The sequence below is a fragment of the Bos javanicus genome, chromosome 16 (assembly GCF_032452875.1).
Source record: "Bos javanicus breed banteng chromosome 16, ARS-OSU_banteng_1.0, whole genome shotgun sequence".
Taxonomy (NCBI): Eukaryota; Metazoa; Chordata; class Mammalia; order Artiodactyla; family Bovidae; genus Bos; species Bos javanicus.
Window position 1 is genome coordinate 61,998,310 of NC_083883.1, and position 27,877 is coordinate 62,026,186.

Sequence of the window (27,877 nt, forward strand, 5' to 3'; positions counted from 1 at the left end):
GAAATCTAGGTGTTATCTCTTAGTAGCTTCTAATACTGGGAATCAGTTTTATAAGAAATTTACTTTACAGGGCTAGATTCACTCACTGGAAATATTCAGAACTCACTTGTTGATGAAGAAAAAGTACACTCTGGTTCAGAACGTGGCTCTCATCAAGGAAAGAAATCTGGGACCAGTAGCAAACTTTCTGTGAAAGATTATGAGCAGACTCTTGATACCGATAGCACTTTGGAAGAAATTTCTGGGCATTCTTTGAGGTAAAGTTATGCATATTTTATACTGGAATTTGTATTTCATTAAAGTTATAATATCATTGATGCTCAGAGAATTCACTTAGTAAATTTATGTATTTTTTATAGTTTTGTTCATAGCTCTAGTCTTTATATTATAGAATATACTCATCTCTCACCTAAACTATTATAGCTACTGCTACAGGAATTCTTTGCCTCTAGCACAATCCACCCTTCTATTCCAAACACAATTTTCACAGTTGTTTTCTTCACTCAGTCATTTGACCAAGCAACTACTCTCCTTAGAATACTCTGGAGCTCACAATTACCCGACAGATCAACACTTAGAGCTTAACTTTATTTGAAGTGTTATCACTAGGCTACCAAAGACTGTCTTACTTCCTTTGTTTATGCAATTTTTCTTCTCAACTGTATTCTTCCACTCTTTAAACATAACCACTTAGTACCCTTTTGGTATCATTGTTTATTTGTACCTCTGAACTTTTCGCTTGTGCTCAACTTATTAGACAATTAGATTTTGAAATCTCTTAAATTGATTGTGTAACTTGCACACTGTAATATATTATGCACTTAGCCTATTGCTTACAAATAACTATTGCTTCATGTACAATTCCTGCTCTGTCTCCATGACTTTTATCTGCTATGCTGGTTCTGTTCTTCTGGAAATTTAAGCTCTGAGAAGGCATGGACTTATTTTTTTACTTTAAAACTATTTGCTTTTTCCAATACAGTGTTACATACAGACAATCATTTTTAGTGCTTTCATGTTGCAGATAGTGCCATATTATTAATACCATCATTCCTGTGTCTAAAGTTGAATTTTAATTTCTTTGTCAATGATTTTGGAATTCAGAAAACTTTACCTTTCCTTAAGAGATACCTGATGATTTAACTGGCAAAATTTACAAAGTTAAACATTTCTAAAACTCCAGAGCCAAATAAGTTGATAAATGCCCCATGCTATAGTCTAGACCCCCTACTTCCTCACCTATGGAATTTGACAGTGGATAAAACAATTTAAGGATTTGATACAAAGGAGTCCAGTTTTTTAAAAAAATTATTTAACTTATATTGTCTTATTTGGCTATAGACACTTTCTGTGTCCACATTCTTTTCCTTTGTTTCTTTTTTATATTTTAGAAAACTTATTAATATCATTGGAAACAGCTAGTCTAGGTAAGTCTCTGCAGAGCAAATATGAATTCATCTTGTAAATCCATATGGTGAGATTTATCTTATGAGTCAGTTCAGTTCAGTTTAGTTGCTCAGTCATATCGGACTCTTTGTGACCCCATGGACTGCAGCACGCCAGGCCTCCCTGTCCATCACCAGCTCCCGGAGATTACTCAAACTCACGTCCATTGAGTCAGTGATGTCATCCAACCATCTCATCCTCTGTCATCCCGTTCTCCTCCTGCCTTCGATCTTTCCCAGCATCAGGGTCTTTTCAAATGAGTCACCTCTTCGCATCAGGTGGCCAAAGTATTGGAGTTTCAGCAATTGGAATATTGAGCTTCAGCATCAGTCCTTCCAGTGAACATTCAGGACTGATTTCCTTTAGGATGGACTTGTTGGATCTCCTTGCAGTCCAAGGGACTCTCAAGAGTCTTCTCCAACACCACAGTTCAGAAGCATCAATTCTTCTGCGCTCAGCTTTCTTTATAGTCCCAACTCTCACATCCATACATGACTACTGGAAAAACCATAGCCTTGAGTAGATGGACCTTTGTTGGCAAAGTAATGTCTCTGCTTTTTAATATGCTGTCTAGGTTGGTCATAACTTTTCTTCCAGGAAGTAACTGTCTTTTAATTTCATGGCTGTATCACCATCTGCAGTGATTTTGGAGCCCCCAAAAATAAAGTCTGCCACTGTTTCCCCATCTATTTGCCATGAAGTGATGGGACTGGATGCCATGATCTTTGTTTTCTGAATGTTGAGCTTTAAGCCAACTTTTTCCCTCTCCTCTTATGAATACTTTGTTTTAATATTGTGTTGGAATTCTTTCAGGGAAATCTATTAGGAAACAGAAGCAGTGATAATTCTTTCTATGTTCTATAAATTGTCAGACTGTTAAAAACAGTATTTCTCTAAACTTCAGAAAATTAAAGGTTACTGGAAGCTAGTAAGTGCCTCTGAAGACTACTTTTATTCAAATTTAAATGCTGGTATAAGAGAAATTTTTACCTTTTAAAACCATGTCATAGTTTTATTAAAGCTAAAAGTAAGCTTGCTTTAGTATGTTGAAATATGCTAACTGCTAACATGCTTTATAGGATATTTGAGTCAGTATATAAATCTTTAGTGCAAAGCAACATGCTTTTTGTTATCAGAAACATTACCTTTAATGAGCTTAATTTATCAAAGAAGGACTTGACCTGTGCCTTGTGTTGAATTAAATGCTTTGAGTTGTTTTAATAAAACTGCTATGAGAGGTTACTTCTTAGAAAGTTCAGGAAAGAACTATAGCATTAAAAAGTGGAAAGAAACAAATGGACATATATTTTTAGAGATGGTTAGTATGAAACTTTGCTGTGACTTTTTGGTTAATAAAAGTAATAACAAAAGTAGTTTTGTCATTTTAAATTTTTTAACATAAAATGATATTCTCTTTCAGAGACATTTTAAGGTATTTTTATGAAATAGGCTTTACCTTGCTTTTTTTATATGTTTGTAATTTTATTGCTATATAAGATTTTAGTATTCTAGAGGATTTTGCCTGCTACTAAAATAAGTGATTCATAGTAAATTACATTGTAGAGGAAGGAGTTTAGTCCCAATTTAATCAAAAGACTCCTTTTCCATATTATTTTGAGCAGGGCTTGTCCCTAGCTTTTTCCCCTCTGTAAATCTAGCAATAAAAGGAGTATTTATAGTCATTTATTCAGTGTAGCAACTCTGTTAAAATGAATAAATCAAAGCTTTTTAAAGCTAATGTTAATAAGTTTTGCATGTTGTTCTTATTGTTTAGATGGTTTTTGAAGTAGATTTCCTGTCTCTAATGTCTTTATGAAACAAACTTGTAGTGTCTCATCAGATAAGGGAAGATCTCAGAAAACTCCAACTTCTCCCATATCTCCAAGTTCTCAGAAACTGTTGCAGTTTGACCTTCCAGGAACTTCATTAGAAAGATCTAAATCCTCAATAGTAGTGACTCCAACAGGGTTTAAGCCTAATGCAACTTTTGCTGATGTGAACCTGGCTGCCAGCAGAACGACAACAGAGATGGCGTCAACACCAGGCAAGTAGATCCATGCAGCTGTAATTTTAAAAATAGGATATGAATTTATTTCTAAAAATTTATTTCAGTTAAACCATAGAGGAATGTTACTTCAAGTGAATGCAATTACTATTTGAAGTATTAAACAAAAATTGTGCCAGAAAATAAATATTGAAAAGCATGAGAGATTCAGTAGTGGTGACTTTTCCCATCTAGCCAGCATCAGTCAAAAGACACTTGAAAAATGTGTCTTGTGTATGTATTATGTACACTGGCATGGTTTATACGTACGTTCACATGCATACACACTCAAAAAAAGTAGCTAGTAGAATACTATGTACTAAAACGTCACTGTCTTTCCTACAAAGGATAGCAGACTTGTTTTTGGACCTTAAGATAAGAAATGAATTTTAGAAATCAGATGTAATTTCACATGAACTTTTATATATGACAATTATATGTCTTCCAGGTTCTAAGCGCTTTTCTCCTGCTGGCCTCCAGCATCGGATGGCAGCAGAACTCAGTTACTTGAGTGCCATTGAGGAGTCCGTGCGTCAACTATCAGATGTAGAAAGAGTTAGAGGAGTTTCACTTGCTCAACAGGAGAGCGTGTCTCTGGCTCAGATCATAAAGGTATTTGTGGAATTTTCTTTAGCTTTCTGTGTTTTTTTTCCTCTTTTCTTTGCTATTTAAAATGATCTTAATGATGAGTTAAAAAGAAAACACGAAACTTTAAAGTGCTAAGTAGAAAAAATAGTCTTGTCACACAGTACCTATAAATAATCTTGAGAAAAACTGTCATATGCTAAAAAGATAATTAAACATGCAGTATTTGGCAACAGAACAGTAATACAGTCATTCTCTTTCAAATACTTCATTTTCCACATTCTTTACCTTTTTTTGTTACAGTGTGAAAATTGGCTTATCAAAATATTTCAATATTTTCTCTTTTTGTGTGACAAGTCAGAAATGACTTAGTTTTGTTTTGTTTTTTTAATACTTTATTTGTACTGAAAAGTTTCTGAGCTCTAAGTGTTTGGTAGTACCAGGATAATAGGACTTTTCCTTAAGGAAGCTAACAAAAATCTTAGTGTTCCTTGGTGGAGATGCTATTGGTATCTTAAAAAAAAAAAACCTGAGGTGACATTTGCATATAATAAAATACACAGATTTTAAGTGTATAATTTGATGAATTTTGAGCATGTAACAACCACCTTAATCAAAATGTATTACACTTTTATCACTCCAGAAGGTTCACCCAGGCCCCTTTTCAGTTAATCTCACCACCCAGAGGCAATTAGTATTCTGATTCATATCACCATAGTTTATTTCTGCCAGTTCTGCTGCTGCTGCTAAGTCGCTTCAGTCGTGTCTGACTCTGCGTGACCCCATAGATGGCAACCCATCAGGTTCCCCCGTCCCTGGGATTCTCCAGGCAAGAACACTGGAGTGGGTTGCCATTTCCTTCTCCAATGCATGAAAGTGAAAAATGAAAGTGAAGTCGCTCAGTCGTGTCCGACTCTTTAGCGACCCCACGGACAGCAGCCCACCGGGCTCCTCCGTCCATGGGATTTTCTAGGCAAGAGTACTGGAGTGGGGTGCCATTGCCTTCTCCTTCTGCCAGTTCTAGAACTTCATAAAATGGAAGTATACTTTGTAATGTGTTGTGTTTAGTTTATTTTATGCAGCATAACATTTTTAAGATTGATCCATTTTGTTGCATGTATGGTGCTTTTGGTTTTTTTGCTGAGTAACATTCCACTGATGGTTATATCACGTATATTTATCCATTTAAATTCATTTGGATGAATTTAAATGGATAAATATTTAAATGGATGAATGGATAAAATTCATTTATCCATTCTCTTTGTTGGTGTACATTTGTATTATTTCCAGCTTTTGGCTATCATAAATATTCCTGCTGTGAAATTTTTTTTTCCAATTCTCTGTGTACGATACAAAATTTACTTTTCTTGCTTAAATACTTAGGAGTGTAATTGCTTGGGTTAAGTATATATTTATGAGAAAATGCCATTCTTTTTTCCAAAATAATTGTAACATCTTATACTCTGATGGCAGTTATATGAGAGTTCTAGTTGTGTTGTTTCTTTGCTGTTATTGTGTATTCTAGTCATTCTAGTGAGGGTGAGGTAGTATCTCATTATGGTTTTTAATCTGCATTTCTTTTATGACTGATGAAATTGATCTTTTGGTATATTTATGATTCTTCTTGTATCTTCTTTTGTGAATATGTGAGCAAATCATTTGCCTCTTTGATAATTGGGATATTTGTCTTTTAATTATTGAGTTGTAGGAGTTCTTTATATGTTCTAGAACAAATCCTTTTCAGATATATCTCTAATACTGCTTTCCATCCTAGACTTGGGGCTTCCCTGATAGTTCAGTTGGTACAGAATCCTCCTACAGTGCAGGAGATCCCAATTCGATTCCTGGGTCACAAAGATCCACTGGAGGAGGGATAGACTACCCACTCCAGTATTCTTGGGCTTGCCTTGTGGCTCAGCTGGCTCAGCTGTGCCTGCAATGTGGGAGATCTGGGTTTGGTCCCTGGGTTGGGAAGATCCCCTGGAGAACGGAAAGGCTACCCACTCCAGTATTCTGGCCTGGAGAATTCCATAGGCTCTGTAGTCCATGGGGTCACAAAGAGTTGGACATGACTGAGTGACTTTCACTTTCACTCACACCCTAGCCTTGCCTTTTCATTTTTTTAAACTCTGTTTTTTGAAGAGCAGAAGATTTTAATTTTGATGAAGTCAATTTTTAATTTTTTTCTTTTATGGGTAGTGCTCTTTGTATTCTAAGAAATCTTTCCTTACCCTAAGATATTAAGATACTCTAACAAAGATATTCTTTTATGTTTTTCCCCAAAACTTTATAGTTTTGCCTTTATATTTAAGTGTGTGAGCTATTTCAAGTTAATTAAGAATTGTGAGAAATGGGTCAAAGTTAATCCTTTCCCTCCCATTCAGATGTTTGGTTGTACTAGCACCATTTTCTTAAATTACCTTGACACCTTTATCAACAATTAAGTAATCATATATGTGTTGGTCTGCTTTTGCATTCTGTTCTTTTCCATTGACCTATTTGTCTAGTACCATACTGTTTTACAATAACTTCAGAGTGAGTCTTTTTTCTTCTTTCTTTTATTTTTTCAATTAAAAATTTTTTATTGGAATATAGCTGATTTACAACGTGCTGTTTCGGGTGTACAGCAAAGTGAATCAGTTATACATATGCATAATAGCCACTCTTTTTTAGGTTCTTTTCCCATTTAGGCCATTACAGTTTATTGAGTAAAGTTCCCTGTGCTATGCAGTGGGTCTTTATTAGTTATTTAATTATCTATTTTATATATAGTAGTGTGTATATGTTAATCCCAATCTCCAAATTTATCCCTCTCTCCCATAGTGGGTCTTGAAATCAGGCTGTAATTACTCCAGTTTTGTTCTTCCCTCAAGATGATTTCAACTTTTCTTTGTTTTTTTCTATCTAACTTCTAGAATCAGTTTGTCAGGTTCTACCACAGTTTTTTAAAAGCCTGGTGTAATTTTGATTTGATTGACATTGAATCTACAGATCAGTTTGGGAAGAATTCACATCTTAACAGTATTGCATCTTGTAGTTCATGAACATAATATCTTTCTCTGTTTGTTTAGGATTTTTAGATATTTCTCTCAACTGTAATTTTCAGTGTAGAGATGTTACACTTTTTAAAAGTTATTCTTAAATTTTATGTCTTTTTGACGATAAATCTTTTCTTTTATTTTTAATTTGATTTTCTAGTTCCATCTTAAAATATCTAGATAGTTTTTTTGAGTGGAACTATTCAGCCTTCCTTCACTCCTCGCAGTAAATAACAACAGTGCTGTCCATTCATTGTGACAGTAAAAGCTCTCCAGACACTTCTAAATGCTCACTGGCGAACAGTGGAGAGGAGCTAATTCCACCTTTGTTAAAAAAGCAATGGATTGAGAAATAGCCCTTTTGCAGCTGCCATCTTTTCCTTGAAATCTGAACCACTGATACTATGTAGTATTTTAGGGATTTATTGTAACTCCAGGTTTCCACATATGGCCAGGGCATTGTATGACTTCATATGTAAACTTACCACCTTTAGAGAATCTATATTATTTAGCACCATTCTAGAAGAGATAATAATATATAAATTTATAGATAACATTATATGGAATAATTGTAAGAAAGTGTTAAAAAGGAGACCTTTGGGGTGACGTTTTAATGAAGCTGCTCCTGCAAAGTCAAAGGAGTCATAAAATTGTGACTTATGAAGCATTATTTTTATTTTTACATGTAGGATGTTTTAATGTCCTCCAAAGAGCTGCCTGTAACTTTTGTTTTAAACAAGCTTTTTGATATCAGTTCTTAGTTCTGTATGCCTTGGAAATTTTTTTCTGTTATATTATTTGACAAACAGGTGGTGGTCACTAAATACTTTCAGATCAGATCAGATCAGTCGCTCAGTCATGTCCGACTCTTTGCGACCCCATGAATTGCAGCACGCCAGGCCTCCCTGTCCATCACCAACTCCCGGAGTTCACTCAGACTCACGTCCATCAAGTCAGTGATGCCATCCAGCCATCTCATCCTCTGTCGTCCCCTTCTCCTCTTGCCCCCAGTCCCTCCCAGCATCAGAGTCTTTTCCATTGAGTCAACTCTTCGCATGAGGTGGCCAAAGTACTGGAGTTTCAGCTTGAGCATCATTCCTTCCAAAGAAGTCCCAGGGCTGATCTCCTTCAGAATGGACTGGTTGGATCTCCTTGCAGTCCAAGGGACTCTCAAGAGTCTTCTCCAACACCGCAGTTTAAAAGCATCAGTTCTTCAGTGCTCAGCCTTCTTCACAGTCCAACTCTCACATCCATACATAACCACAGGAAAAACCACAGCCTTGACTAGACGAACCTTTGTTGGCAAAGTAATGTCTCTGCTTTTGAATGTGCTATCTAGGTTGGTCATAACTTTCCTTCCAAAGAGTAAGCGTCTTTTAATTTCATGGCTGCAGTCACCATCTGCAGTGATTTTGGAGCCCAGAAAAATAAAGTCTGACACTGTTTCCACTGTTTCCCCATCTATTTCCCATGAAGTGATGGGACCAGATGCCATGATCTTCGTTTTCTGAATGTTGAGCTTTAAGCCAACTTTTTCACTCTCCACTTTCACTTTCATCAAGAGGCTTTTTAGTTCCTCTTCACTTTCTGCCATAAGGGTGGTGTCATCTGCATATCTGAGGTGATTGATATTTCTCCTGGCAATCTTGACTCCAGCTTGTGTTTCTTCCAGTCCAGCGTTTCTCATGAAGTACTCTGCATATAAGTTAAATAAACAGGGTGACAATATACAGCCCTGATGTACTCCTTTTCCTATTTGGAACTAGTCTGTTGTTCCATGTCCAGTTCTAACTGTTGCTTCCTGACCTGCATACAAATTTCTCAAGAGGCAGATCAGGTGGTCTGGTATTCCCATCTCTTTCAGAATTTTCCACAGTTTACTGTGATCCACACAGTCAAAGGCTTTGGCATAGTCAATAAAGTAGAAATAGATGTTTTTCTGGAACTCTCTTGCTTTTTCCATGATCAGCAGATGTTGGCAATTTGGTCTCTGGTTCCTCTGCCTTTTCTAAAACCAGCTTGAACATCAGGAAGTTCACGGTTCACGTATTGCTGAAGCCTGGCTTGGAGAATTTTGAGCATTACTTTACTAGCGTGTGAGATGAGTGCAACTAAATACTTTAGATAAATAATAAAGGGTTGATGTGTATGCTATTTACTCTCTTTCCTTTAGGCTCTCATGGGTTGCTTCAAAAGATTTGTGTTAGGAAAACAGCTTTCCATTTAATATAATTTCTGCATTAAAATAGTTTAGTATCTTAGAATTAATAGTTGATCATTTCTTTATTTCTGAAGGCACAGCAACAACGCCATGAAAGAGACTTGGCCCTTTTGAAGTTGAAGGCTGAACAAGAGGCTCTGGAATGTCAGCGACAATTAGAAGAAACCCGAAGCAAAGCAGCTCAGGTAGCTTCTTTTACAAATTTCTATCCTTGAAATCACTTTAGATTTCTTTTAATTTTATAGGAGGCATAAGGAAAGATGTAAATAATAATGTTTTAGTACATTATCCCATGAGTTGATTTTATGTCATTTGACTCTAATAGCCACCTTGTGAAATTTAAGTAGTCACGTCAAGATTTATCCTCAATTTAGAGAAATGGAAACGGAAGTACATGGTAGTTACTTGTCTACAGACACATCAACTTGTAAAGAGTGGAGTTAAGACTTAAACTTCAGCAGTGATTTTAAGATTCCAGATTTTAAACTCTAAATTTTAAGACGTGAAATCCAGATAGTCAAAGTTTGGTCCCCCCCGCCTCAACAAGGCAGTTGATCCATGAAACTGATTTACATGTTAAAACTAATTTGGATAGGATGAAATTAGACATAAAGAAAGTTATCTTTCCCCCACTTTTATTAACAGGTCCATGCGGAATCATTACAGCAGGTGGTTAAGTCACAACGGGATATGACTGAAGTCCTGCAGGAAGCAACATGTAAAATAGCCACTCAGCAAACAGAGACCGCTCGCCTGACCACAAATGCAGCACGCCAGATCTGTGAGGTAAGAGCCACTGACAGCACTTTTCCTTTAGGTCTTTTTAGTCAGCCTGAGTACCTTTGGTCTTAGCAGTAGTGGGTCTCTAACATCTAGCAAATGCATGCTTTTAATAAGTGACTTTCAGTGAGGGCCATACCCTATTGAAATGAGGCATCATTTATTGTAATGTGTTGTCCAGGTCAGTGATACAGGGGCAAAAGATGCAAAAGAACTCTATATTTTTTCCCCCGAGTAATCTTTTTAAAAAGATTATGTAATGTATACTAATATATATTTACAATAATGTGTGTGTATGTATATTTACAATAATATTTATCCCTTTTAAGTATACAGTTTTATGATTTTTGACAAATATGTAGGTATAGGCATCTGTGTATATTTCTTATTTATTTATTTATGACTGTGCTGGGTCTTTGTTACCCTGTGCGGGCTTTTCTCTAGTTGTAGTGGGCAGGAGCTACCCCATGCGGTGCATGGGCTTTTCATTGCAGTGGCTTCTCTTGTTGCCGAGCACAGGCTCCAGGTGTGCAGGCTTCACTAGTTGTGGCACGTGGATTCAGTAGTTGTGACTCCTGGGCTGTAGAACACAGGCTCAGTAGTTGTGGCACACAGGTTTAGTTGCTCCATAGCATGTGGGATCTTCCTGGACCAAGGATCGAACCTGTGTCTCTTATATTGGCAGGCACACTCTTTACCACCAAGCCCCAGGGAAGTCCTAGGTATATTTCTTTATCATATCTTTCTATCCCTATAAACACCACCATAATCAAGAAATATCCAGCACTCTTAAAAGTTCCCTCATGCTTTGCAGTCAGTCCCCAATCTCAGTCCCACATCTGTTTGGTATGTAGATGTTTCATTGTTATCCAGAGTGATATTAGTGTCTTTTTTTTTTCCTTAATTGTACTAAGTATAAAGCCAGAAATAGTTTTACTGCTGTCTCTGTATAGGATATCATGATCTATACTATAAAGTTTCAGTTTATTTTAGCAGTTACTATTTAGGACTGTTTGTGAAATGATTCTGTTATTAAAAAGCCATGAACCTGCTATATGCTGAGTACTTGGGGTTGTGCAAAAAAGTATAGAGTCTCTTCTCTCAAGAAATTTTAGGTTACAATTAACAAAGGTTTTAAAAACACTTAGTTTGTCAAAGCAATGATGGAATTAACACCAAATAAATAATATATGGCACTAATGGCTAAGAGTAGGGAAAAGGTACTTCACATTATTGGTGAAGTTAGAAAATTCTAATTGAGTTTGCTTATTGAAGAAAGATTTAATTTTTGGTTTTAGTTAGTTCAGTCACTCAGTCATGTCCAACTCTTTGAGACCCCATGGACTATAGTACACCAGGCTTCCACGTCCATTACCAATTCCAGAGCTTGCTTAGACTCATGTCCATTGAGTTGGTGATGGCATCCAACCATGTCATCCTCTGTCATCCCCTTCTCCTCCCCGCTTCAATCTTTCCCAGCATTAGTTCAGTTCAGTTCAGTCGCTCAATCGTGTCCGACTCTTTGCGACCCCATGAATCACAGCACGCCAGGCCTCCCTGTTCATCACTAACTCCTGGAGTCCACCCAAACCCATGTCCATTGGGTCGGTGATGCCATCCAACCATCTCATCCTCTGTTGTCCCCTTCTCCTAAGGCTGTCAATCTTTCCCAGCATCAGGGTCTTTTAAATGAGTCAGCTCTTTGCATCAGGTGGCCAAAGTACTGGAGTTTCAGCTTCAACATCAGTCCTTCCAATGAATATTCAGGATTGATTTTCTTTAGGATGGACTGGTTGGATCTCCTTTTAGTCCAAGGGACTCTAAAGAGTCTTCTCCAACACCGCAGTTCAAAGCATCAATTCTTCAGTGCTCAACTTTCTTTACAGTCCAACTCTCACATCCATACATGACCACTCGAAAAACCATAGCCTTGACTAGACAGACCTTTGTTGACAAAGTAATGTCTCTGCTTTTTAATATGCTGTCTAGGTTGGTCATAACTTTCATTCCAAGGAGTAAGCGTCTTTTAATTTCATGGCTGCAGTCACCATCTGCAGTGATTTTGGAGCCCAGAAAAATAAAGTCAACCACTGTTTTCCCATCTATTTACCATCAGGGTCTTCTCTAATGAGTTGGTTCTTCCCATCAGGTGGCCAAAGTATTGGAGCTTCAGCATCAGTCCTTCCAGTGAATATTCAGGACTGATTTCCTTTAGATTGACTGATTTGATCTCCTTGCGGTCCAAGGGACTGTCAAGGGGCTTGTCCAAACCATCATTCAGAAGTATCAATACTTCAGCATTCAGCCTTCTTGGTGGTTCAGCTCTCACATCCGTACATGACTGCTGAAAAAACCATAGCTTAGACTAGACAGACCTTTGTCGGCAAAATAATGTATCTGCTTTTTGATATGCTGTCTAGATTTGTCATAGCTTTCCATCCAGGAGCAAGCATCTTTTAATTTCATGACTGCAGTCACCAACAGAAGTGATTTCAGAGCCCCCCAAAATAAAGTCTCTCACAGTTTCCATTGTTTCCCTATCTATTTGCCATGAAGTGATGGGACCAGATGCCATGATCTTAGTTTCTTGAATGTTGGGTCTTAAGCCAACTTTTTCACTGTCCTCTTTCACTTTCATCAAGAGGCTCTTTAGTTCCTCTTCACTTTCCACCGTAATAGTGGTGTCATCTGCATATCTGAGGTTATTAATATTTCCCCTGGCAAATTGATTTCAGCTTGTGCTTCATTCATCCCAGCATTTCACATGATGTATTCTACATAAGTTAAATAAGCAGGGTGACAGTATACAGCCTTGATGTACTCCTTTCCCAATTTAGAACCAGTCTGTTGTTCCACATCCAGTTCTAACTGTTGCTTCTTGACCTGCATATCGATTTCTCAGGGGGCAGGTCAGGTGGTCTGGTATTACCATCTCTTTAAGGATTTTCCACAGTTTATTGTGATCCAGGCTTTGGTGTAGTCAATAAAGCAGAATTAGATGTTTTTCTGGAGCTCTTGGTTTTTGATGATCCAGTGGATGTTGGCAATTTGATCTCTGGTTCCTCTGCCTTTTCTAAATCCAGCTTGAACATCTGGAAGTTTTCGGTTCATGTAGTTTTGAAGCCTAGCTTGGAGAGTTGTGAGCATTACTTTGCTAGTGTGTGAGATGAGTGCCGTTGTGGGGTAGTTTGAACATTCTTTGGTATTGGCTTACTTTGGGATTGAAATGGAAACTGACCTTTTCTAGTCCTGTGGCCTCTGCTGAGTTTTCCAGATTTGCTGGTATATTGAGTGCAGCACTTTCACAGCATCATCTTTTAGGATTTGAAATTGCACAGCAGGAATTCCATCACCTCCACTAGCTTTGTTCATAGTGATGCTTCCTAAAGGCCACTTGACTTCAGGATATCTGGCTCTAGGTGAGAGATCACACCATTGTGGTTATCTGGGTCATTAAGATCTTTTTTGTATAGTTCTGTGTATTCTTGCCACCTTTTCTTAATATCTTCTGCTTCTATTTGTTTTTTTTTGGTTTACTGTGGCCTATTTTAGACTTGAAGACTTTCTGCTTAGTAATTCATAGATTGTTATAGTTAGGTGAAACCTTAGAAATCCTGTGGTCTACCTCTGTTTATTTTATAAAGATGTGAAACTTCAAGAATCTAAATGACTTGCCCACAATATGTTACCCTATTATGGTAGAATTTGCTTGCTTTCAATACAGTGATCTTTCCAAGACACTCTACTCTCTCTCATTTCTTCTGTGACATTACCTTTTTGCTTCTTCTTTGCCTTCTGTCTGTTCATATTTAGATGGCGGAGTTGACTCGAACTCATATCTCAGATGCCATCACTGCTTCAGGAGCTCCCCTAGCAGCACTATATGATCACCAGCGGCAGCACGCGCCAGACTTTGTGAAACAACTAAGGACAAGAGCTGAAACAGATAGGTTAATATCCAGTCGTTCAGCAAATATGTAATGAATATCTGTTATGTTCCAAGCACTGTTGTGGGTACTGAAAATATAGTTATGGACATATAATCTAGTGGGGAAGAGAGACATTAATCAAATGCTCTTTTAGGTGAGTAAGCACAAATTAAGATAAGTATTACGAAAGAAAGGAACATTTGTTTTTGAGATATACAGCAAAGGAGTTTGAATAACATGGAAGTCAGAGAAGATTTTCCTGAGGAAGTAAAGCTAATGGTGAGATCTAGTGGATGAAAAGGAATCAGTGATATAAAGGAGATAAGGAATAGGCAGGTCAGTGCATGCAAAGGTGGAAAAGAAAGTGAAAGAACACCAAGAAACTGGAGGCAGAGGGCGAAAGGAGAAAGGTAGGAGATGATGCAGGAGTCAGATCATGGTAGAACTTGGCAGATCCTCTGGATTTTGGAGTTTATTCTAGGAGCAATGAAAAGTCGCTAGAGAGTTTTTTAGGCAGTGCTGGGTGATGTCATCATGTCTGTGTGTATATATTTTTTATATCAGCTTTGTCTCTAGTTCATAGATTTTTTTGTCTATTCACGTTCATTGATAATTGAGGTGATTTGTGTTTATTTTGCATAGTAAATAGATATTCTTTAATGTGTTATATACTTTTCTATGAACAAATACCTTTCTCAAATAGTTCGTAACCCATATTTCATAATTTCTATTCAAGATTTTATCTCAATATTAAACAGTATTTAAAATCTTTCTCTTATTTGAGACTTTAAATGTTTTAATCAGTTTTTCTTTTCTTTGTAGGAAAAGTCAATCTGGTTCACTTTCTCAGAGTAAAGAAGGAACCCTTGACTCTAAGCATCAGAAATTTTCCCCTTCGTATGATAGTTATTCTGAGTCTTCAAGATACAAGAATCGTGATAGAAGGTGAAGACAGTTTGATTTAGTAAAGTTTGACAAATGGCTTAGACATTGCTTTTTTAAAATTCTTTTGTCTTATTTCTTTAAATGAAATAGTGTTTTCCCTTCTGTTCTGGCTTCCCTGATTTTTAGCCCGTTTATGAAATAGTTGTTTCATGTAATAATATAGCTACCATTCCTTGACAATCTACTGTACAAGTACTGTAAGAATTGTTTTTACTGCATTTAATCTTCACAACAACCTTCCAAGACAGATGTTATTGTCCTTTTTTAGGTAAGGGAACTAAGGATCATGGAGATGTTAAGAAACTTATCTATAATCACATAGCTAGTAGGACATCAAAAAATTGAACCATGATGTATCTGGCTTGAGAGTACACTGCTTTGCTGATATCCATATTTTTTGACATTACTGTATGTACTAATTTTTATCATTATGAAAGAAGATTGAATACTTTGTCATTGATACTTGATACTTGGTAACATCTGTAATTTTCAGTGATGGATCTGTCCTTCGATTAAAAAGTTTTAGAGGCTACTTTCCATCATTCCTAGAGATAGGATACCTATGTTATCAAAGTATACTAAAACCTCAATTTAAAATATTAAATCATGAGACTGAAAAATATGAAAATTAATGGGGGTTAAGTACCAACAGTTATTAAGTACTTTCATACTTAGTAACTGTTGTGTGGAACTGTTGTGTGGAAAAAGTGTCTGGAACTATGTGACTTTCATTTAACCTTCACTGACAATTTAGGCCATCACCTGAGTTCCTGCAGTGGTCTCCTAATAGGTTTTCCTGTCCTTTAACCTTTCCCTTCCTCTATTCATTAACCACATGGCAACCAGAGTGATTGTTTGAAAATTTGCAGCCGATTGGTTATTTACCTCTTTGAAACATCAGTGTTTCCTCAGAGCCGCTTAGTACAGCACGGAAGTCCCTTTGTGATTAAGCCTTTAGTCCATCTCCAGCTCTGTCACTTGACATTTCCCCTCTTACCATATTTTACTAGTTCTAACTACTTCATTTCTCTAAGAGCCTTGCTCTCTTTGTCTCCTGTGCCATTACATGCTGTCCCTTCTTTCTAGACCCTCCCTACTCCATTTTATTTACTATAGTTTTACTTCCCCTTTAAGAATCAGTATTAGCCCCTCATCTGCTTTAGACATCCCTTCTGTGTTTACCCACAGCAATCCAAGTGTAACTATTACAGCCATTAGCAGCTTCTATATTCTTACTCCTTTACTTATTACTTGTAGACTAAACTTGGAGCTCTTTGAGGACTTCATTTTCATCACCCCCACAATGAAACCCTATACCCATTAGCAGTCAGTTCGTATGTCCCTTCTTTCCCAGCTTCTGGCAACAACTAATCTACTCTTTGTTTTCTATGGATTTTTGTCTATTTTGGATATTTCATATGAATAGCACCATTCAATAGGTGGCTCTTTGGAACTGGCTTCTTTGACTTAGCATAATGTTTTCAGAATTCATCTATCATGTATCAGTACTTTTCCTTTCTATAGCCAGATAATCTATTGCATGGATGTCCCACATATATCCATCAGTTGATGGACTTTAGGATTTTTTTCATTTTTTTTTTTTGCTCTTGTGAATGGTGCCACTGTGTACTGCTTCATTCATGTACAAATTCTTGTGTGGATATATTTCATTTCTCTTGGGTATATACTTAGGAAAGGAATTGTAACTCTGTTTAACATCTTGATGATATGCCAAACTGTTTTCCAAAATAGCTGCTCTGTTTTACATTTTCACGAGGAATATAAAGATTTTCCACATCCTTACTAACACTTCTTGATAGGCTGATGAAGACTGTGTGATTCCTATATCCCTAGAGCTTAGCAATATGCCAAGTACATAGGTAGGCAGTCTACTACATGTTTATCGAGTGAATGATTGGCACATAACTGCTAAGTAGAAGAATTGAGATTAACCGCATACCCTACTGATTGCAAAGCGCTTGTGGTCTCTTGCATTCTTTTACCTTATAGCTTTATTATACAATTTATCCTTTCAAAAACGTTTATTAAGTCAGACAAATAATTATATAATATTCTGATAAGTACCATCATAGAAATCTGCACACACAGTATAAACACAGAAAAAGAAATGACCAAACCCTCTTTGAGAGTAGAGAAGGGGTCTACAAACAGTTTGCAGAAATGCTACTTCAACTGAGTCTTGAATTCATTAAGCACAGAGGAAAGGTAGGGCGTGTCACAGGAGGGAAATAGCTTATTCAGGGGACCTTAAAACTTGGCTCATGGTTGGCTATGTATTTATATTTAGTGAATAGATAAAGAAAGCAAAGAGGGAGGGAGGAAAATACTAAACTTTAAAACAAGTTCACTAAGCATTTGGAAACCCGAGGCTTAAAGTAAGGAGAAGAGCAGAGCTAATGATACAGACTTGAGGCTTACTCCAGATGATAGCAGTAGAAATTATAGATATGCATAAGATTGTCTAAGGAGAGTATAGAGCATAAAGGAGAAAGAAACCAAAACCCTAAGAAGCACAATCATTTTAAGAAAAGATAGAAAAATTAAAAGGAAGTGAAAGAAATACAGGAAAACTTGCTAGGGAGGTAGGGAGAGAAGCAGGGGGGAGTAGAGTCAGGGAATATAAGAAAGGAGAGCCCTTTTATCATTTAATTTTGTTATAATTTCAAGCTTACAAAAGCATTGTAAGAATAATACAAGTTTCCCAAATATCTTTCCTCCAGATTACTCTACTGTGTTAACATTTTACTACATTTGCTTAGCAAGTTTTTAAAGGAAGGAGATAAGAGATTCATATCACCTGATGTAGAAAAATAAATTATCTATTGGATGTGATAGTTAGAATTTAGGTAGAGTTTACAAGAACAGTTCCAATTAGAGCAGGTGGGAAATGAGGCAGGCTTCAATAAATTATGAGGTTGATGAAAAGTAAGGAAGTGGAAACAGCAAGTAGAAGCCCCTTTTACTAGTAGATTGATTGATTTTAAAATGAAAGGCAAAAAGGGAATGAGAGCCTGAGAATAGTGGTTCCCCATCATTACTATTTAAAAGTGAAACCTCTTCTGCTACTCATCTTTTCTAAAATAGTTTCTTCTCAGACTTAGGTCTAAGTGGCATTTTTATGTTTTATATCTTTCATTGTTTCAAATCTTGATCATAAGGCACATTTCCTTGGCCAAATAAGTTACTTTGAAATTATATCCGTATTTTGTTGCCTTAATTTTTTTTCTCATTTGTTTCCATAATATGCCTAAACAGGAGTAGTAGTGGTAGCAGCCGTCAAGAAAGTCTTTCAGTTCCATCTTCTAAGGAAAATGAGAAGAAACATCATGGTGAAAAGATGGAGAGTTCTATTGATGAACAGGTTCAGACCGCTGCTGATGATTCTTTTCGAAGTGATAGTGTACCATCTCTTCCTGATGAAAAAGGTAACTTTGTTTGCACATATATGTGTAATTACTTATGTGCGGAGGCTTCTGAGCCCTTCCAGATATTTGTGACTGAGCTAATTAGTATAGTTAGAACATGGTGATATTATAGACAGGTTTCGTGTTTGATATTAAATGTGTTCAGGTAAAACTGTTTCAAATGCACCATGCCTTGATGGTGCATTTATTAGTAACATTGCTAATATTTTACATGATTGTGTGTCATGATCCTAAAGGGAGGCAAAACTAAATCTAGGAGAATGTGCATGTGAATGGAAAATATATATTCAGTACTGAAAAAAACTACTTTTCTCCTATTGTAGGTATGTAACATGACCATAAGAAGGAAAATACATTATTAGACCTTTAAATTTTAAACAATATAGTAAGGATACAATTTCTTATAAATGATGATGCCATCAGATATATTAATTAGAATAAACTCATTACCTAACTCCTCCTGGATCATAAACTAAACGTGTACACCTGTCAAATCAAGAATAGTAAATAATACAGCAAAGAAAATAAAATTTGGCAACAAATGGCACCTTTAAGACATTAACTCAACAAATTAACAGCCTCATTTTTAGATATGCTCTTAAATAACTTTATTAAGCAGTGTTTTTGATCAATAGTCTAAAACTCTGTTCAAAGCAGGATGAGCTAGACAGTCTTTGGAAAGTAAGAAGAAAATATTTAAATTTATTCATCCTTTAAATATTTTTTTTGTAAATTTTATAGTGAGTATAAAATAGGGGTGCGTGCTAAGTCGCTTCAGTGGTGTGCGACTCTTTGCGACCCTGTGGACCATACCCTGAGGGGCTCCTCTGTCCATGGGATTCTCCAGGCAAGAATACTGGAATGGGTTGCCGTTTCCTCCTCCAGGGGATCTTCCGAACCCAGGGATCAAAACCAGTGTCTCTTGCATGTCTCCTGCATTGGCAGGTGGGTTCTTTACCACTGGGAAGCCCTAATATAGGGTATAGTAGTCTATAGTTATGGCAGCCCTAGCTGATTAATACAGATGTTGGTACCTAGAAGTGAGGTGCTGCTATACTTTAAGTGTGAAAGTGGCTTTGAAACTGGATAATGAGTAAAGGATAGAACAGTTTTGAGGTTCATGCAAAAAAAAGCTCACATTGCCCTGCAGAGATTATTGGTAGGAATATATATATATATTAAAGGTGATTCTGATGGAGTCTGATAAAGGTGGAAATAAGGAACATCTTGGGCTTCCCTGATGACTCAGTGGTAAAGAACCCACCTGCCAACGTCAGAGGCGTGGGTTCGATTCCTGGGTCAGGAAGATCGCTTGGAGAAGGAAATGGCAACCCATACCAGTATTCTTGCCTGTGAAATCCCATGGACAGAGGATCCTGGCAGGCTACAGTCCATGGGGTCGCAAAAGAGTTGGACACCACTTAGTGATTAAACAACAACAAGGAACATGTTACTAGAAATTGGAAGAAAGACAGTCTTTGTTATACAGTGGCAAAGAACTTAATTAAACTTGTTCTAGTGTTTGTGGAAGTTCAGTTCAGTTCAGTCACTCAATCGTGTCCGACTCTTTGCGACCCCATGGACTGCAGCACTCCAGGCCTCCCTGTCTGTCACCAACTCCCGGAGCCTACTCAAACTCATGTCCATCGAGTCAGTGATGCCATCCAACCATCTGATCCTCTGTTTCTCCTCCCGCCCTCAATCTTTCCCAGCATCAGGGTCTTTTCCAGTTAATCAGTTCTTTGCATCAGGTGGCCAAAGTATTGGAGTTTCAGCTTCAGCATCTGTCCTTCCAATGAATATTCAGGGATGATTTCCTTTAGGATTGACAGGTTTGATCTCCTTGCAGTCCAAGGGACTCTCAAGAGTCTTCCCAACACCATAGTTTAAAAGCAGCAATTCTTCGACACCCAGCTTTCTTTTTGTCCACTCTCAATCCATACATGACTAGTGAAAGAACCATAGCATTGACTAGACAGGCCTTTGGTGGTAAAGTAACGTCTCTGCTTTTAGTATGCTGCCTAGGTTGGTCACAGCTTTTCTTACAAGAAGCAAGCATCTTTTAATTTCATGGCTGCAGTCACCATCACCATCTGCAATGATTTTGGAGCCCCCAAAAATGAAGTCTGCCACTGTTTCCACTGTTTCTGCATCTATTTGCCATGAAATAATGGGACCGGATGCCATGATCTTAGTTTTCTAAATGTTGGGTCTTAAGCCAACTTTTTCACTCTCCTCTTTCACTTTCATCAAGAGGCTTTTTAGTTCCTCTTCACTTTCTGCCATAAGGGTGGTGTCATCTGCATATCTGAGGTTATTGATATTTCTCCCGGCAATCTTGATTCCAGCTTGTAACTTCATCCAGCCTGGCATTTCTCATGATGCACTCTGCATATAAGTTAAATAAGCACCGTGACAATATATAGCCTTGACATACTCCATTCCTGAATTGGAACCAGTCTGTTGTTCCATGTCCAGTTCTAACTGTTGCTTCCTGACCTCCATACAGATTTCTCAGGAGGCAGGTCAGGTGGTCTGGTATTCCCATCTCTTTTAAGGATTTTCCACAGTTTGTTGTGATCCACACAGTCGAAGGCTTTGGCATAGTCAATAAAGCAGATGTTTTTCTGGAACTCTGTTGGTTTTTTGATGATCCAGTGGATGCTGGCAATTTGATCTCTGGTTCCTCTGCCTTTCCTAAATCCAGCTTGAACATCTGGAATTTCATGGTTCACGTACTGCTGAAGCCTGGCTTGGAGAATTTTGAGCATTACTTTGCTGGTGTGTGAGATGAGTGCAATTGTGCGGTAGTTTGAACATTGTTTGACATTGGCTTACTTTGGGATTGGAATGAAAACTGACCTTTTCCAGTCCTGTGGCCACTGCTGAGTTTTCCAGATTTGCTAGTATATTGAGTGCAGCACTTTCACAGCATCATCTTTTAGGCTTTGAAATAGCTCCATCACCTCTGCTAGTTTTGTTTGTAGTTTTGCTTCCTAAGGCCCACTTGACTTCACATTCCAGGTTGTCTGACTGTAGGTGAGTGATCACACCATCGTGGTTATCTGAGTCATGAAGATCTTTTTTGTATAGTTCTATTGTGTATTCTTGCCACCTCTTCTTAGTATCTTCTGCTTCTGTTAGGTCCATACCGTTTCTGTCCTTTATTATGCCCATCTTTGCATGAAATGTTCGCTTGGAATCTCTAATTTTCTTTAAGAGATCTCTATCTAGTCTTTTCCTTTTTGTTGTTTTCCTCAATTTCTTTGCATTGATAGTTGAGCAAGGCTTTCTTATCTCTCCTTGCTATTGTTTGGAACTCTGCATTCAAATGGGTGTATCTTTCCTTTTCTCCTTTGCCTTTAGCTTCTCTTCTTTTCTCAGCTATTTGTAAGGCCTCATCTGACAACCATTTGCCTTTTTGCTTTTTTTTTTTTTTTTCTACTTTTTCACTCTCCTCTTTCAGTTTCATCAAGAGGCTCTTTAGTTCTTCACTTTCTGCCATAAAGGTGGTGTCATTTGTATATCTGAGGTTATTGATATTTCTCCCAGCGATCTTGATTCCAGTTTGTAATTCATCCATTACAGCATTTCTTATGATGTACTCTGCATATAAGGTAAATAAGCATGGTGACAATATACAGCCTTGACATACTCCTTCCCTGATTTGGAACCAGTCTGTTATCCCATGTCCAGTTCTACCTACATACAGGTTTCTCAGGAGGCAGGTCAGGTGGTCTGGTATTCCCATCTCTTTCAGAATTTTCCACAGTTTGTTGTGATCTGCACAGTCAAAGGCTTTGGCATAATCAATAAAGCAGAAGTAGATGTATTTTCTGGAACTCTCTTGCTTTTTCAGTGTCCAATGGATGTTGGCAATTTGATCTCTGGTTCCTCTGCCTTCTCTAAATCCAGCTTGAACATCTGGAAGTTCACAGTTCATGTACTGTTCAAGCCTGGCTTGGAGAATTTTGAACATTACTTTGCTAGCGTGTGAGATGAGTGCATTGTGCAGTAGTTTCAGCATTTTTTGGCATTGCCTTTCTTTGGGATTGGAATGAAAACTGACCTTTTCTAGTCCTGTGGCCACTGCTTAGTTTTCCCAGTTTGCTGGCATATTGAGTGCAGCACTTTCACAGCATCACCTTTTAGAATTTGAAATTGCTCAAGTGGAATTCCATCACCTCCACTAGCTTTGTTCATAGTGATGCTTCCTAAGGCCCACTTGACTTCGCATTCCAGGATGTCTGGCTCTAGGTGAGTGATCACACCATCATCATTATCTGGGTGGTGAAGATCTTTCTTGTATAGTACTTGCATTTCTTCTTCTTCGGATGGTCTTGATCCCTGTCTCCTGTACAGTGTCACGAACCTCTGTCCATAGTTCTTCTGACACTCTATCAGATCTAATCCTTTGAATCTATTTGTCACTTCCACTGTATAATCATAAGGGATTTGATTTAGGTCATACCTGAATGGTCTATTGGTTTTACCTACTTTCTTCAATTTAAGTTTGAATTTGGCAATAAGGAGCTCATGATCTGAGCCACAGTCAGCTCCCGGTCTTGTTTTTGCTGACTGTATAGAGCTTCTCCGTCTTTGGCTGCAAAGAATATAATCAATCTGTTTTTGGTATTGACCATCTGGTGATGTTCATGTGTAGAGTTTTGTCTTGTGCTGTTGGAAGAGGGTGGTTGCTATGACCAGTGCGTTCTCTTGGCAAAACTCTGTTAGCCTTTGACCTGCCTCATTTTGTACTCTAAGGCCAAATTTGCCTGTTACTCCAGGTAGCTCTTGACTTCCTACTTCTGCATTCCAGTCCCCTATAATGAAGATGACATCTTTTTTGGGTGTTAGTTCTAGAAGGTCTTGTAGGTCTTCATAGAACCATTCAGCTTCAGCTTCTTCAGCATTACTGGTTGGGGCATAGACTTGGATTACTGTTGTATTGGATGGTTTGCCTTGGAAATGAGCAGACATCATTCTGTCGTTTTTGAGATTGCATCCAAGTACTGGATTTTGGACTCTCCTGTTGACCATGATAGCTACTCCATTTCTTCTAAGGGATTCTTGCCCGCAGTAGTAGATACAATGGTCATCTGAGTTAAATTTCACCCATTCCAGTTCATTTTAGTTCAGTGATTCCTAAAATGCCAATGTTCACTCTTGCCATCTCCTGTTTGACCACTTTTAATTTGTCCTGATTCATGGACCTGACATTCCAGGTTCCTATGGAATATTGCTCTTCACAGCATTGGACTTTACTTCCATCACTAGTCACATCCACAACTGTGTGGTGGTTTGCTTTGGCTCCATTCCTTCACTCTTTCTGGAGTTATTTCTCCACTCTTCTCCAGTAGCATATTGGGCACCTACCGACCTGAGGAGTTCATCTTTCAGTGTCATACCTATTTGTCTTTTCATACTGTTCATGGGGTTCTCAAGGTAAGAATACTGAGGTGGTTTGCCATTCCCTTCTCCAGTAGGCCATGTTTTGTTGAAAGTGGAAATTAAAAGTGATGACCCTGGATATTTAGCTGAGGAGATTTCTAAGCAAAACATTGAAGGCCTGGCCTAGTTTCTTCTTACAGCTTATAGTAAAATGTGAAAGAAGAAATAAATTGAAGGAATTATTAAGCAAAAAGGAACCGGAATTTGAAGATTTGGAAATTCTCAGCCTGTGCATGTTGTAAAAAAAAGGAGAAAGCGAGTTCTGGAGAGAACACTAAGGGCACAAGTAGACAGTTACTTCATAAGAAACCGCCCGTGGATTTAATCAGCCACCTCAGCATGTTCAGCTGAAGCCAGGAGTACACATGGGATTATATGAGCAGAGACACAACCAGTTTGGATTAAAGGGCAAGAGACAGGATGAAAAAGGAAAGCTTTCAGACTTCTGGGATTCTGTGGGATGAGACATTAGAGCTATCCAACAGTGAACATGCCTATAGAAGATTAAGGTGGCTAGAATTGATGGGGCAACCAAGATCCAAAGAAATTAAAACTTTGAAAAACTAATATGAGGAAGAAAAAAAGAAAAAATCTAAGTCACTTTGGTTTGGCAATGATTTGTTAAATATAACACCAAAAGTACAATCCATGAAGGAAGAAATTGACAAGATGTACTTTATTAAAATTTTTTAAATTCTGCTCTATGAGAGAGATTATTAAGATAATGAAAAATTACAGACTATTAAAAAATATTTGTACAAAAACACATATTGGATAATAGACTTATATCCAGAGTACATAAAAGACTCTTAAAACTCAACAGGAAAATCAGCAACCCAGTTAAAAAATATGCAGAGATCTAAACAGATACTTCATTGAAGAAAACATACAGATGAAAATTAAAATCTCAGTGAGATAGTGTAACTTGCTTATCAGAATGACTGAAATCCAAAATAACAACAAATTGGTGGCAAGGATCCTGGGCACCAGGAACTTGAATTGATCACAGATGAGAATGTAAAATGGCATGGTGCCTCGGGATGACATATTCACAGTATTTAATAATGACCCAGTAGTCATATGCCTAGGTATTTACCTAGTGATCTGAAAGCTTAAGTCCACACAAAAATCTATATGTTTAATGTTTATGGCATCGTTATTCACAATTGCTAAAAAACTGGAAGTAATCAAGATGTCTCATGGGGGGAATGGATAAACAAACTGCTACATCTAGGCAGTAGAATACTGTTCAGCAAGGAACAATTTGATTCATGGACCAACACGAATCAATTTTAAGTGAATTTTACTGAGTGCAGTTAGCAAGCCCCCAAATCATATATACTGTATGATTCCATTTATATGACATTCTGGAAAAGGCCAAACTATAGGGGTGGAAAACAGATTAATATTTCCCAGGTATCAAGTGGAAGACAAAGTGTTAGACTACAAAGAGATGCACAGAAGAACTTTTAGTGTGAAACAGCTGTTACGTAATAAAGTATTGTGTGTTCAGCATGTACTGTCTGATGTGCATTTGTCAAAACCCTAAAACTGTACATTACAAAGAGTAAGCTGTAACATATGCAAACTAAAGACACACACACCAACCAGGATGTTGGAATGGGGAGGTCCCAGGATGCAATGTCTGTGACAAATCAGCCTAAATGCAGTACAAATGAATAGCATAACCGCACTGAAGGGGTAGGGGTGGAGGGAAAAGGAGCTGGCCCAGATAAGTTTGGAAAATGGTATTTTCCAGTAGGAATTGTAAGCTTAAATACAAAAGAAATAGTATAAAAACTCTGTATTCTAGTTGGTAAGTTTGTTTTTTACAGATGGACAGTTTACAGTTGTTTACATATCTGATGGGGTTGAACAGATAAGTAAATGGATGTTAAATTGTGGGAAATAGATTTCTCAGTGTTGGAGATAGAAATCATAGACATACAAGAAAGGAAGACTAGAATGAATCCTGTGATACAGGATTAGAGTCAGAAACATCAGTATGGATCATGTTTGGATGGGTGGATGGATACAGGAACGTGTATGTGTGTGTGTGTGTGTGTGTGTGTGTAGATGGGTTGGTATACCTGCAGTTATTAATATTACTTGACTCTCTCCACTGAGAGTGAAGAGAGAAGCTCTGTCCACTGAGAGAGAGTGGAGAAGCAACAATGTCCTAGGAGTTATAAGGACAACCATGCCAAGATTGTGGTTTCTAAATATTCTCCAATAAAAGAAACCAGAGCTCTTTGGAGAAATGACTGACTCTAGGACTATACAGGGAAAATATGAAGTGAAAGAAGGGATTGAAGGGCAGGGGGAATGTCAAAGGCGCACAGGAACCAACCTAAAAGAGCTGTTATGTTTTTAATTAAGCATGGGATTGAGGAATTTCTAAAAATTTTTTCATTTGCATTTCTTTAACTTCTAGTCATGTTAATCTTTTTTAAAAAACTTAATTTTGGCCATTAATATTTCCTTTGTGAAGCATCATATCATGGCAGTTTTTCATTTTTCTGTAGGGGTATTTGTTGTTTAGTTTCTCAGTTGTGTCCAACTCTGTGACCCCATCGACTGGTTTTCTGATTGATTTATAAGAGCTCTTTATATATGAAGTACATCACACTTTTGCCATATTTCTTGTACTAGTATTTTTAGATAGTTTAGGTTTTTTTCTGTTTCTTGTTTGTAAAGTGAGTGAATTTTGCTTATTATTCCATGCCTATTAATAACTAGTGTTCAGTTCTTTAATTTGTTAGATGGTCCTGTAAAGATGCAACAGGGGCTACTAATTGAATATCTACTGAAACCTTTGTAATGGTAATGCCTACTTGCTCCATATTCTTTTAGATTCAACTTCTGTTGCAACAGAATATTCCCTGAAATTTGATGAATCCATGACAGAAGATGAAATAGAAGAAAAATCATTTCGATCTTTACTACCTTCTGAGAGTCATCGCAGATTTAACATGGAAAAGAAAAGAGGCCATCATGATGACTCTGATGAAGAAACTTCTCCAGAAAAGACTACCCTGTCCTCTGCCAAGGTGTGTTTCAGTTTACCCGTGGAGATACTTCATATATAGTTATGGATATGCTCTCTCAAAGGTGTGAAGTATCATTTTGTATTTGAACTCAGTTGTCAGCTACCAGAATATTTTTCCTAAGGTACCAATTTTGGGGTTTTTTTTTTGGGGGGGGGAGTATAGAATTTAGCTTTTCTTTCCTTATAAAGTAGCTTAACAAATATATTCCTCGAAATAATACATAGGACCTTTGAGGATGTGAGCCAGAGTTATGTCTTGAGCTTTTTCATTCACTTCAGTCTTACAACACTTTATTCCATTAAAAAAAATTGCATTTATATAATCCTTCTTATTAAATTTTAAGCCTTTTGGATAACAGGGACAAATTCTTACCATCTTTACATCCCTGGGACAGTGCCTGACTTACTCTAGTTATTTGTTAAAATTTTATTGGGTAAATAAATTGGCAGTTGAGTGTTACTTTCTCTCTCATGTGCCTTTTTTTTGAAGAATGTTCTTTAACATGGTTGGCAGCCTTTCTATATACATAATTTATTTTTATAAGTGCATACCTCTTTTAATGAAGTTAATTAAGTTCCAAAAGGTATATACAGTGATCAAGATGACTTAAACTCTCTAACTCAGGAGCTGAGCATGCCATTCTCAGGAGGACAAGACAGCTTTTCTAAATTTACTATGGAGATGGTTCGACAATATATGAAAGAAGAGGAAATGAGAGCAGCTCACCAGTCTTCACTCCTGCGTCTCCGTGAAAAGGCCTTGAAGGAGAAAACTAAAGCTGAACTAGCCTGGTTAGAGCATCAGAAAAAGTAAGTTCTTTCAATGAACATAATTTTGACTGTTCAGTTTCTCCTTTTATGAAATGCTTTGTTTTTAAAGATGTTTTTGTTTCCTCATTTAATTTGATCAACCTTGTTTCTCAGGCTAGAAGTATAGCAGTCA

General features: G+C 37.4%; 1 protein-coding gene across 3 annotated transcripts in view; it reads left to right on the forward strand.

Annotated features, from left to right (window-relative positions):
• The window catches only part of CEP350 (centrosomal protein 350), a 160,848-nt gene that overhangs the window by 72,453 nt on the left and 60,518 nt on the right, over window positions 1–27,877 (forward strand). For all 3 annotated transcript variants that reach the window (XM_061383371.1, XM_061383373.1, XM_061383372.1), the window contains exons 15-24: window positions 71–257; window positions 3,276–3,490; window positions 3,939–4,102; window positions 9,409–9,519; window positions 9,980–10,120; window positions 13,928–14,064; window positions 14,866–14,988; window positions 18,265–18,434; window positions 26,739–26,935; window positions 27,560–27,744. In XM_061383371.1, coding sequence (XP_061239355.1) covers window positions 71–257; window positions 3,276–3,490; window positions 3,939–4,102; window positions 9,409–9,519; window positions 9,980–10,120; window positions 13,928–14,064; window positions 14,866–14,988; window positions 18,265–18,434; window positions 26,739–26,935; window positions 27,560–27,744 — 1,630 coding nt within the window. The remainder of the gene's footprint in view (window positions 1–70; window positions 258–3,275; window positions 3,491–3,938; window positions 4,103–9,408; window positions 9,520–9,979; window positions 10,121–13,927; window positions 14,065–14,865; window positions 14,989–18,264; window positions 18,435–26,738; window positions 26,936–27,559; window positions 27,745–27,877) is intronic.